The sequence below is a fragment of the Plecotus auritus genome (genome assembly GCF_963455305.1).
Source record: "Plecotus auritus genome assembly, chromosome: 6".
NCBI classification, from domain to species: domain Eukaryota; kingdom Metazoa; phylum Chordata; class Mammalia; order Chiroptera; family Vespertilionidae; genus Plecotus; species Plecotus auritus.
In genome coordinates, this window is record NC_137773.1 from 132,039,400 (window position 1) to 132,053,013 (window position 13,614).

A 13,614-nucleotide genomic window follows, 5' to 3' on the forward strand; every position below is an offset into this window, starting at 1 on the left:
TCATTGAATCTATAGATTGCTTTGTGTAGTATGGATATTTTAACAATGTTACTTCTCCCTATCCTTGAGCATGGAATATGTTTCTATTATTTGTATCTTCTTCAATTTCTTTCTTCAGTGTCTTACAATTTTAGGAGTACGGGTCATATATAACCTTGGTTAAATTTATTTTTAGGTATTTTATTCTTTTTGGTGTAATTATAAATGGGACTTTATTTTTAATTTCTCTTTATGATGGTTTGTTATTAGTGTATAGAAATTCAACAGATTTCTGGACTATTTAGGGTTCTCTCTAAATAGTGTCATGTCATCTACCAAAAAATGGCAGTTTTACTTCTTCCTTCCTAACTTAGATGCCTTTTACTTCTTCCTTTCTAATTTGGATGTTGTGTTTGTGCGTTTTACTTCTTATAATTGATTTCTAATTTCATACCATTGTGGTTGAAGTAGATGCTTGATATATTTCAGTCTTCTTAAATTACTGATACTTCTTTTGTAGTCTAACATGTGATATAGCCTAGAAAATGTTCCATGTGTACTTGAAAATTATTTAAATGTTCCATGTGTACTTGAAAATTATTTATTCTATTTTTGTCCGATTGCTGTGGCTAGGACTTGCAATACTGTGTTGAATAAAAGTGGTGAAAATAAATATCCTTGTCTTGTTCCTGATCTTAAGAAAAATGCTTTTAGGTTTTCATCATTGAGTATGATGTTAGTTGTGGGCTTGTCATGTTTTATTATGTTGAGGTGTGTTGCCTCTATTTTCACCTTGCTGATGGTTTTGGTCATAAATGGATGTTGAATTTGGTCAAATGCTTTTTCTGCATCTATTATTATGATAATATACATTTTGTCCTTCATTATTTTAAAACTAGAAGCCCGATGCACGAAATTCGTGCAAGGGGCTTGGCCCCCACTGCCACGGAGGCTGCCTTGGCCCCCACCACCACGGCGGCCACCTCTGCCTCGGCTGTGGCACCAGGGGGCCTCTGCTGCCTCTGCCTCAGCCCCTGCCTGCCACTGTAGCTGGGGGCCTCTGCCTCAGCACCTGCTGCCGCAGCTTCGTCCGGAAGGTCGTCCGGTGTACTTAGCATATTATGCTTTTATTATTATAGATGTATCTTTATTGTTGAAAGTATTACAGATGTCCTGTCTTTCCCCCATTAACCCCTCTTCCACCCCACTCCTGCCCTGCCCTCCCAGGCCTTCACTGCATTATTGTCAGTGTCCATGGGTTATGCATTGTTCTTCATCTTGTTTAGGTAGTGTATCACATTTATTAATATGTGGATATTGAACCAACCTTGCAAATTAAGAGTAAATCCCACTTGATCATGGCATATAATCTTTTTAATTTATTTTTGAATTTGGTTTGCTAACATTTTGTTGAGTATTTATGCATCTATGTTCATTAGGTAATCTATATATATAAAGAGGTAATATGCAAATTGTCCATTACGGTGTCACAGTAATGACCACAGGTGGGCGGGGCTGCGCATATTCCCTGCTTATTGGCTGTGGGCGCCACCATCTTTGTGATGGCATGAGGGTCAATTAGTGTATTCCCTCTTTATTAGATAGGATATAAAAACATGAACTCAAACTTTTAGTAAATTATAACTTGAGTTACATCAGAGTGCTTCTCAAATAAATACTTGATATATGTCAAAGGACATCTTCAAGGCATTTTGGAAAGATTAGAGTACTAAGAGAACATATGCAAAAATATCTGAAATTCTAGGTATGTTAAATTTGTGATAACTATTTCATTATGTTCTTCAGATTATCATTGGAAAGGAAAATTAAAGAAAAATGTATTTCTTAAATTGGGTAGTGGATTTATGGATGTTTATTAAGCTGCTTTATGACTTAAAAATGTTATATATCCTATTTTGAAGAAATCTGTTATTTCATACTAAAAAGAAGAAAGACTATTAAGTTTTTAAAAGTAAATATGATAACTGTGTTTAAAAGAAACTTTCAGATAGCAAGTGCATTGTTATAATATTTGAAACTTATTTCTCTTGTAGTTGAAAAACCGAGGTCGCTGGATCCATTGGAATGAATTAATTAAAAGTACTAATTTAGGAGATAAACGTACCAAGATTCAAGATATCATAGTCCCTACAATGGACACAGTTAGATATACATTTCTAATGAATTTGAGTATTACCTATGCGAAGTAAGAAATTCTTATAACATACACTTTAACCATAACAGTGTCATTCTAACAGGATCATAGGATATTTGAAGTAAGCTTTAAGGTCATTCATTTTCAGATAACTGACTCCTTGGGAGACTGGCTAATTGATATGTCCATATTGACATCTGTTTCTAGTGGCAAACCTAGAATCCAGGTTTTCTATTGCCTATTTCAAAGTCTTTGCCATCATACTTTGTTGCTTCATAAGCTGCCTTGTATTTCTTTTATTTGTAACAGACTGAAAAATCAATGTTACTGCTAATAGGTATGCATTCTACTCAAAGATTCACTGTACTCCTGAGGTCAGACTAACCATGATCCACATTCTTCCATTACAGTTAGCATTTTTCAAATATATGCTATTCTAGTTCTTCATAACTTAAGATGAACATGCAAAACCCAGACTTGAATCAGAAGAACACATCAAAAAAGAGTACATGAAACTGAATCAAAAGCCTAGCACCTATGACAGGCATATCCATACCAACTTCCTTAATAACGTTTTGGTAGTTATTTTTCTTTTATAACTGAGGCATAATTTATTATTAATGCTATTTTGAATGAGAGAAGCTTACATAATATGCATGGATGTAATGGTTTGTTGTTTATAAAAAACTTGTATCTGAATGAATTTTGTGACAGTTTTATCTTGTTTAATAAACAAAAACAGAAAAAATAGCTTATGAGGGAACATTATTTTGTCCCTATTTTGTAGTTGCCCTTTTGCATTTATTTATTTTTATTTGTTTATGATTTGAGAGAGAGAGAAACACTGATTTGTTGTTCCACTTATTTATATATTCATTGGTTGATTCTTGTACCTACCCTGACCAGGTATCGAACCCTGAACCTTGGCATATCAGGACGATACTAACCAACTAAGCTATCTGGACAGTGCTGCATTTTTGCATTTAGTGCCTAATATTTAAAACTTTCTTAGGCAAGGAAGGCACTTGCCAATTCTGAGGAATTCTAGTATGGTAATTTTTGTGTGCTATGAAACATTTGTCAGAATAATTATTTTGAGTAATGTAAACATAGGATTTACAAGGGAAATCACATATTGGAATACATTTATTAAAATATTGAACAAATTTGGGCCTGGCAGGTTTGGCTCAGTGGTTGAGCATTGACCCATGAACCAGGAGGTCATGGTTTCATTCCGGGTCAGGGCACATGCCGGTTTGCAGGCTTGATCCCCAGTAAGGGGGTGTGTGGAAGGTAGCCAATCAGTGATTCCCTCCCATCATTGATGTTTCTATCCCTCTCCCTCTCTCTTCCTCTCTCTGAAATCAATAAAAATATATTTTAAAAATTGAACAAATTTGGTCCATATTAGAAATACATATGCTTCTTTTTTTTAAACTCTTGTCCAAGGAATGAGGATATTTTTCCATTGATTTTCAGAGAGAGTGGAAGGGAGGGGGTGGAGGAGAGAGAGGATCAAATCTGCAACCTAGGTGCCCTTGACTGGAATTCAAACCCACAACACTCTGGTATGGAGGCCAGTGCTACAACCACTGAGCAACGCCAGCCAGGACCATGTGCTTCTTTATGACTCCTATATAATAAAAGCCTAATATGCTAAGCGTCTGGTCACCCGGTCTTCCATTCAACAAATCAAAGCATAATATGCTAATGATATGCTAAGGCCACTCAACCACTAGCTATGATGTGCATTGACCACCAGGGGACAATTGATCAGTCGACCAGTTGCTATGATGTGCACTGACCACCAGGGGGTAGACACTCCAGTAGATTTGCTTGCACTGTGGTCCAGCCGATCAGGACTGAGCGAGAGGTGCTGGACATGCCCTGGAGCCCTCCTCCTGTCTCTCTCCAGCTGCATATAGCAATGTTACATCTGTTCAAATAATAGTTCCTTACTATACTACTAAAGTTTTGGTAACAGGAAGCAAAAATGTGTGCCAATTGTTACTTTACCAGCCTTTTGTGATATAACGATAGATTAAAATATGAGTTTTTAGATGAATTTGATTTGATAATTTTTACATTTTCAATAACTCTAACTTCCCTCAGTAGAAATGTATTCTGACTTTTCCCCCTTTTGAATGATATATTCATTGTTTTCCTAAAGGCCACTGCTTTTTGTGGGTCCAACTGGTACCGGAAAATCAGTGTATGTGAAGGATAAGCTAATGAATCACTTGGAAAAGGACAAGTATTTTCCTTTTTATGTTAATTTCTCTGCACGGACCAGTGCCAACCAGGTTCAGGTTAGTTTAAAGCCAGAAACATAGGTTGATAATTATTAAATGTTTTGCCTTATTTGATTAGTAATTAAAATTGTATATTAAATGAGCAGCTGTGCAAATTTTCTGTGAATTAAAATTAAACTTCAAACTTATTTTTGGCATTACAAGTAAGTTTTAAAAGTCAGATTTTGAGGACAAACATTTGAGAGAACATATTTGCATTAATACTGGATTATTGAGAGTTGTCATCTTATTTTATGCTAAGAAGAAGCAGCAATTGATTTCTTAACTAGGGAAGGGAGTATAAGAGAAGGGAGGGAGCAGAGAAAGAGAGAGAACTTTCTAGACTCTCCTAGATGATCCTTAGGAGCATTTGCTGCTTATTGAAGCTCTGTCTGTGATATATATTTCAAACCATGGACTATTGTAGACCTTATGTGACAAGAATTGTGTAGCTATGCGTCCCACCCTCTACCCCCAAAAGTACCAACATGGAAGTATTGCATGAGGCCTTTTCTAATCACCATTTTTATCATCCATTCCTAAATTTATGTCTGTCCAATCTCTCTTGACCTGTGGAACTCATTTGCATTGTTTCAAACCTGTAGAATTCCCTTAATCTCAAAATCTTACAAATTTAGATTAGTAATTTTAGATATTGAGTAAATTAAAGTTAATAGCTGTGTTGGGGTATTTAATGAGGAAAATATTTTGTGTGTATATGTGCATGTGTGTATAATATAAATATACAAATATGTATGTAACAATTTTTAGTATTGTAGGGTTTCAATAAATTCTCTTTAATGTTGAATATGAAGTTTGATATCACTCTAAAAGTGAATAAATATAAATAAACATGCACATGGTGCTCCTTGACATTATTTCCTTACATAATTAGACTTAACTTCCTTATTTTTTCTGGTGTTAAGTATAACTACTATACCTATTCTTCTTTATATTTTAGAACATTATTATGGCTAGATTGGACAAAAGACGCAAAGGAGTTTTTGGACCACCTATGGGAAAGAAGTGTATAATTTTTATAGATGACATGAATATGCCTACTTTGGAGAAATATGGAGCTCAACCTCCTATTGAATTATTACGACAGTTTTTTGACTGTGGGAATTGGTAACTATTTGATTGAAGTCTTAATTAGGCATGGTGAAGTCAGTTTTTTATTCTCTTTTTCTATTTTAATTTCTCAGAGCAAAATAACACATTTTTTCAAGTTATTTATGAGAGATAAATAACTGATTGCTTATTTTCCTATACAGAAAATTTTAGAAGACTTTTTCTTTATAAATTTACTTCTTATATATTTTTTCTGAGTATGATTTTTTGAAAATATTTTTATTAATTTCAGAGAGGAAGGGAGAGGGAGAGATAGAAACATCAATGATGAGAGACAATCATTGATTGGCTGCCTCTGCATGCTCCACACTGGGAATAGAGCCCACAACCTGGGCATGTGCCTTGATCGGAAATGGAACCATGACCTTCTGGTTCACAGGTCGACGCTCACTCACTGAGACATGCTGGCTGAGCTAGAAGACTTTTATATACCTTTTTTATACCAGTTTTTCCTCTGAATGTGTGAATTAGATAACAGATTAATAGTCCAGTATTGACAATGTATATATTCAATGCTGTATTAAATTCTTTCCTTTTCAGCAATTATTTTCAAAATAATCTATTGATTTATATCTTTCAAAGTACCATTCCCCCAGGGCTGAGAATTTATGGGTAGTTTCCAACCTAAGTAATTATAATCAACACCCTGTGTTTCTACCATTTTAATTTATTTATATTTTCTGTGACTGTTTGGGACTACTATATCTTTGAAATGGCTTGATTTTAACAGCAATTTCATAGATAACTGTACTTTCTCCAACCCAATATAGCATTATTCTTATCTCAAGGCAAGGGTAGACTAATTTTGAAGCTAAGTCCTATTTTGGAAGTACATTTTTGTTATTACTGTAGGCCCTTGGAATCCTGTCTTCTGGAAATAATCACTGTTAATAGTGTATTCCCTCTTTCTCCAAGTTTTTGTTCTTTATAAATACATTTTTATTTTTAAAAATATACTCATGTTACACACGTTTTGCAACTTATTTGCACTTAAGTATTTATCTTAAACACCCATCCATGTTATTTGCCTCATTTATTTTATTGGCTTTTAGTACTATTTAGTTGTATGGATCTTGCCATAATTTACTTAGCCAGTTCTCTGTGACAGCTATTATGGTTGCTGCCATAAACCAAATCATATTTTCATACTCTCTAGTGTGCTTAGACTAAGTACTGGTTATATAAATTTCTCCTATCATCCTCCCTCGGTTTTTGCAAGAACTTCAATATTAAAGGACTTAATGGCCTATTGGAAAGAAGAACTTGGTCAACTGAGTGATTCCAACTAAATTGAGCCATTTAGCTATCCCTTTCTGATTAAAACTTCTTTGGAGATTTGTTACTCCTGAATGGGTCCTTTTTTATATAACAAAAGTGTGTAGTTACTATGTAGATGTTCTTATGTTCTCTGAAGATAAGATTTGAGATGAGAAAAAGAAATCAGGACTTTGCTGTACATAGTATAGCTATATAATTTATTTTCAAACTGGGACATTTCTGAGAGTAAAAGGGGAGTGTCAGTGATGTAGGGCAAGCACAAACCAGAACTGTCCTAGGCAAAAGGGGATGTATAGTCACTCTACTTGTGACTCACAAGATTGATCTCTCATCCATGCTCTGGATTTGGAGTAAGAAGAGGAAAAGCAAAGAGTCAAATTGGACAAAAGAGTATGAGAAGAGAAAGGTAAGGGCAAGAGGGAGGAACATTTTAGATACTCAGAATCTGGGCAGCAGAATCAGTGTCACTGAAAGGAAAAATGGAGTGCTGCTTTAAAAAAGTTCCCCCTGTTCCAAGCATTATCTCAAGTTCTTCCTTTTAGAGAAGCTAAAATCAGATTAAGTTTCTAGGTAGACCTACATTTCATTCCATCTTATTGGCTTTATAACTGATCATTTTGAATTTTTATGTGCTTTCAAGGTATGACCTTAAGGACACAAGTAAAATCACATTGGTTGACATACAGCTGATTGCTGCCATGGGCCCTCCAGGTGGTGGAAGAAATCCAGTCACTCCCCGTTTTATTCGACATTTCAACATCTGCACTATTAATACTTTTAGTGATGAAACAATGGTCCGAATCTTCTCATCAATTGTAGCGTTCTACCTTAGGACTCGTGAATTTCCTCCGGAGTTCTTCTTAATTGGAAACCAAATTGTCAGTGGGACTATGGAGGTGAGCAAAAAAATACAATACAAAATATTTCAGTATATATATCTCATTGGGTCCTTACTTACTTTTTTTAAACATGTTTCCCTTAGACATCTACTTTGGTCTTCAGTGTCAGAGAACCTGTTATGAAGGCTTGAGAATAGGAAGATCATAGGCTTTGAAATTAGAGAAACTAATTGGGTTTGAGCTTTGAATGCTATTTCCTAGTTATATGGACTTAAGCAAGTAATTTGACTTTCCAGAAACTCATTTTTTAAATAACAAAAATGGGAGATAACACCTGTTTCACAAGGTTATTACAAGGAAATCACCCAGAACCAGTATGTGCCACATTGTGGGTTTTCCTTAATTGTTAGGTTCCCACTCTGGTGTTTATAAATTTTCTCTTCTCTCCCCTCCATTTCTTCATCCTTGTCTTAAAAAATGAACTTAAACATCGTATGAATATATTTTTAGCCAGGTCTCATAATTTAGGATTAGCAGTGAAAAAAAATTATAAGAAAACCCAAGGGTGGGAACAAAAAGCAAGACTGCCCATATGGTCAAGAGCAGCTCTTAACTTCTTCAGTGTGTTTGTTATCTGCCTCTGTTTGAGGCCAGCACCAGCCTTATTGCTAATGATAAAAGGAAAAAAATGTATTCAAGGTAAATCAGTGATAATCTCATTGAACTAAGCTTTGAGGAGCCTTGATAAGGGAGAGGGGGTGATGTCACTGCAACCAGAAGCAAAAAGCTCTCCCTAGAATCGTTCCATCAGTTTCTAAAAGCATTGTATCTCTCTAAAGTTCTCCTCTTATTCTGGTGGAAAATTTGTACTGTTAAAATAGAGAAACTGTGAACAGAGAAATGTACATTGTAATTACTATACTTATTCTGATACAGAAAAGTGCTTCTAATTATAAAATCTGATATTTGTATTTCAGGCATTTCCTGAAAAGAGGGGGCAGTTGGTTAGACAGAATGGGATACAGAAAGGATCCTTCCCCACCCCCCCACCCCCTTTGAAGCATTATAGACCTACCCAGTGTGGAGGTTAGGGAAGAAAAGTGAATCATGTAACACATATAATAAAATATAATTTAATTTGGTTTTTTTTCAGGCTACATTATAAAATATTTAATTTATCTTCCTTAAAGAAAACATTAAACTTTATTTGGTGAATTCAGCATATAGCCAGTTACGATAGAAGGAAGAAGGGGGAGAGAGAAAATAAGAAAGAGAAGGGAAGGGAGAGAGCACATTGGTTTGTTTTGAATTCAGTGGTAGTCAAAAGGAAATTGTTTCCTCCTACTCTTTATTTGGAATGCTTCAAATAGAGTTACCTGATTTCACTTTCTCCTAAAGTTTTTGTTAACTACTTAATCTCAGATCATTTACCTTTAAATGGGACAGTCATAACAACGGGGAAATAAAAGCATTGTCACTTTTTGGGCTTGGATGGAATCAGATAATATTAAGTTCCTTCAAATTCATAATGCCTGATTGAGTGCTATAAACAAACAAACAAAAAAATGTATGCCATGCTAGACTTAATTACTATGCAATTTTCCAAGCTAATATAATCTGATAGGATAAATAAAATATTTTATATAACATACAATTTGTTATCTGGCTTTGCTGATTATTTTTGCTTTGTTGCTTTTTTCATATTCAGATATATAAACAATCCATGGAAAATCTTTTGCCCACTCCCACAAAATCTCATTACACTTTCAACTTGAGGGATTTTTCTCGTGTCATCCAGGGCTGCTTACTCATTGAAAGAGATGCCGTGGGGAGCAAGCACACCATGGTCCGGCTGTTCGTGCATGAGGTTCTTCGAGTGTTTTATGATCGCCTCATTAATGATGAGGATCGATACTGGCTGTTCAATTTAATAAAAGTTGTTATAAAGGACCACTTTAAAGAATCATTTGATAGTGTCTTTTCACATTTGAGGAAAGAGAATGCACCAGTGAGTATATTTAGTGATTAAAAACATTGAGTTAAAACAGTACAATAGTGTCCTGGCCAGTGTTGCTCAGTTGTTTGGGTGTCATCCCATGCCCTGAAAGGTCACCAGTTTGATTCCTGGTCAGGGCACATGCCTGGGTTGCAGGCTCGATCAATCCCTGGTAGAGGGTGTGCACTATTTTGTGCTCACATCGATGCTTCTTTCTCTCCCTACCACCCCCCTCTCTAAAACAAAACAAAACAAAACAAAACAAAACAAAACAAAACAAAACAAAAAGTACAATAGCATGAATTATTACTTATCTTTAAAAAAAAACTACTTCTTAATTATTATATTCTTTTAACTTTCCTTATAGACAGTATTTTATTTTGAGAAGATTTGTCTTTAAAAAATATGTATATAACATAGAAGTTATTTAAAAAATAAAACTTTATATGATAGGGATTAAATTAAATAACAGATATAGTGTTTAACATCCCTTAGTAACTACTCAATAAATGGGAGTCATTCAGAATGACTTCTCCAGCCTCTTGGGAGTGGGGGAAACTTTTTTTTTAAATAGAAAAAAAAGCTCTTTTTAAAAAAAATTTCTAAGGATATAATATAATTTCAGGTATTAATTTTACAACTCTATTATTTCCTACCCCATCTTTTTTAAAATATATATTTTTTATTGATTTCAGAGAGGAAGGGAGAGGTAAAGAGAGATAGAAACATCAATGATGAGAGAGAATCATTGATTGGCTGCCTCTTGCACACCCTACACTGACCATCAAGCCCGCAACCCGTGCATGTGCCCTGATGGGGAATCCAACCATGACCTCCTGGTTCACAGGTCCATGCTCAACCACTGAGCAACACCGGCCAGGCTACCCTAATTGTTTTAAAAGAATTCTGTAATTGATAATCATCCTATAACATGGACAAAACAAAATTTTATATAATATTTTCTTAAACTTATTTTAGGAAAATAATTTGTTGATTTTAATTCTATAGGTAACTGAAAAGGACTTAAGAAATCTTATGTTTGGTGACTATATGAATACTGACCTTGAAGGAGATGACAGAGTTTATATTGAAATTCCAAATATTCATAAATTTAGTGATGTTGTGGATCAATGCTTGGATGAGTATAATCAAACTCACAAAACAAGAATGAATCTTGTCATTTTTAGGTACCTAGATTTGGTATTAATGGTTGAAATTACTATTTGTAAAAATTTATTGTGAAATATTTTAAATGTGTAAAAAGGTATAAGAAAAACTATGGTGAATAACCTTGTTCCCATAATTGAGCTTAAGACATAAACTATTAGCAATTTATTTGAAGTCCCTTCTGTAGCCATCCTTCCGTCACTGCATTCTCATTGAACCCTGCAGGGGTAAAACAAAACTCATGTGTCTTCAGAATTTTAATACATATGTGTTCCTAAACATATGTACTGGTATATGCACTACTTTATTTTACATGTTTAAAACTCATATAAATGGTATCATACTGTATGTACTCTTCTGCAAGTTGTCTTATTCTATATTGTTTGTAACATTCACACACAAAAAATGATTTTTTACTACTACATTGTATTCCATTGTATACGTGTAACAATGTAGTCATTCTTCTAAAACAGACTTTTGTGTGCCTTCTAGTTTTGCAATTATAAAAAAAGGTTAGAATGTTCATGTCTCCTTGGGTACCTGTGTAAGAATTTATCTAAGATTATGTTCCTAGAAGTAAAATTATTGTGCCATGGGATGTAAGCATCTTCTATTTTACTAAGCTTTGCCAAAGTGCCTTCAAAAATGATTATTGTTTTTAAGAGCTTGTGTTGTGCCTCTCCCTTGCCAATATGTAGGATTGCCAGACTTGATAAGTTTTGCCAGTCTACGGAGAGTGGCTCTACTAGTAAACTCTAATTTCCCTAATTACTAGTGAGGCCATCTTTCCTGAATTTGTTATTTTGTGAATAACTGATCTATTTTTCACATAGAAATCCTTTTATTAAAAAATTAAGAGAAATGGTTTTAATAAAAATAACAATGTACTTTCAGTATAAGAGGTTATACTTTCATTTTATTTCTATAATTTGTATATTACATTTCCTGATTTGTACTTTAAATAATTTTACTTTGCATTAAATGATCCAATTATAACTGCTTTTGAAAAATCACACATTTTTTATGATCACTTCTTTAAAATTGGTATCAGACAGCAATCTATCCTTCTAGGAAAGTAAAACAATAGTTATGTGTAACTATACATTTACATTTATATTTTCAAGTATAGTAATATTGATATTTTATAGGTATGTATTGGAACATTTATCACGAATATGTCGAATTCTAAAGCAGTCTGGTGGAAATGCTTTGCTTGTTGGACTTGGAGGAAGTGGTCGTCAATCTTTAACTCGTCTGGCTACATCCATGGCAAAAATGCAGATATTCCAACCAGAAATTTCTAAGAGCTATGGTATGAATGAGTGGAGAGAAGATATGAAGGTAAAGTTATGAAAAAAAATCTAGTCTCTAAAATAATATCAGTGCATTCTTTTACCTGTGAAGAGAGAGCCAACCTATAGCTATGTACTGAATACATTGGTGAAGATGTTAGTATTATCTATAGATTAATTACTGTGTGTGCTGAGCACTGTTGTAAGTGCTTTACATACATGATCTCATTTTCTAGGTATAACAATTCAGTGCAGCAGGTATGGTTGTCTCTGTATTTTACTGATGAGGAACCTGAAGTTGAGCTTAGTTTCTCTGGAGTTGTCTTGCTGTTCCAGTAACTAATAGAACAGTAGAATGCATACTGGGGCTTTCATCCTCACATGTATACAACTCTGCAGGCCCCAAAAGAGAGATGACTCAAAGTAGAAAAGAAAGGGAGGGAGATATTTATTGCTGGACTTTTTTTTCATTTTCACTGACCTTCACATACTAAATTTCTACAACCTAAAAGTTAACATAAAGAAAAGGTAGCATTTAAGATCTTTTTTAATGAAAGTGTTTATAAACTTTCCCCTTAGCACTGTTTTAGCTGCATCTCTGTAAGTATTGATATGCTGGGTTTTTATTTTCATTTGTTTCAAGAAATTTTCTGATTTCATTTATGATTTCTTTGTCTTATTTGTTAGTTAAAAGTTTGCTATTAAATTGCCATGTATTTATGGATTTTTCAGTTTTCCTTCTGCTATTTATTTCTAATTTAATTCTATTGTTATCAGAAAAGATACTTGATATGATTTAAATCTTAAATTTGTTAAGACTTCTATTGAGGCCTAACTTATGATCTATTGTAGAGAATGTTCTATGTGCACTTAAGAAGAATATGTATTTTGCTGTTGTTGGGTGGAGTGTTTTGTACATGTCTCGTAGGGCTAATTGGTTTATAGTGTTATTCAAATCCTCCATTCTCTTATTGATCTGTCTGGTTGTTCTATCTTTTATTGAAAGTTTGGGGTATTGATTGCATTGCTTTTCTTCCTTCAATTCTGTCAATGTTTGTTTCATAGTTTAGGAGCTCTGCTGTTTGGTGAATAAATACTTTATTATATCTTCCTAATGAATTGACATTTTAATCATTATATAATGTAGATTGTTCCTTGTGAGAGTTTTTGACTTAAAAGTCTATCTTGGAAGGGAATAATGGCGGCGGAATAGACAGACGTGTTCCGAGCCTTGTCCCGGAGCAGAAAGAAAGAACAGCTGAGGGTCGCACAAGGAGTGTTTGTTGGCCGGTTGGGAGACAGCTGAATTCCAGAAGGAGGTGGGGGACTGCTGAACGGGGTTCCCCTGACCTGGCAGCACCAACTGCGGCTAGGCCCCCTCCCGGAGCTGCGGGGTTGGACGCGGAGTCTACGCCATCTTGATCCGGAAAGTGGAGCTTATCTGAAGCCTGAGAATCCACAACTGCGGCACCCCAGGAACAGCTGC

The 13,614-nt window shown here is 34.6% G+C and overlaps 2 protein-coding genes across 2 annotated transcripts in view; both read left to right on the forward strand.

The window, feature by feature from the left end:
- Positions 1-13,614, forward strand: part of DNASE1L3 (deoxyribonuclease 1L3) — a 969,732-nt gene that overhangs the window by 692,694 nt on the left and 263,424 nt on the right. The gene's annotated exons all lie outside the window — the stretch shown is intronic.
- Positions 1-13,614, forward strand: part of DNAH12 (dynein axonemal heavy chain 12) — a gene marked incomplete at both ends in the record, with an annotated part of 228,478 nt that overhangs the window by 125,917 nt on the left and 88,947 nt on the right. Inside the window, 7 exon segments of the mRNA XM_080674339.1 lie at positions 2,034-2,185; positions 4,305-4,443; positions 5,387-5,553; positions 7,475-7,730; positions 9,382-9,681; positions 10,678-10,856; positions 11,985-12,177. Coding sequence (XP_080530465.1) covers positions 2,034-2,185; positions 4,305-4,443; positions 5,387-5,553; positions 7,475-7,730; positions 9,382-9,681; positions 10,678-10,856; positions 11,985-12,177 — 1,386 coding nt within the window.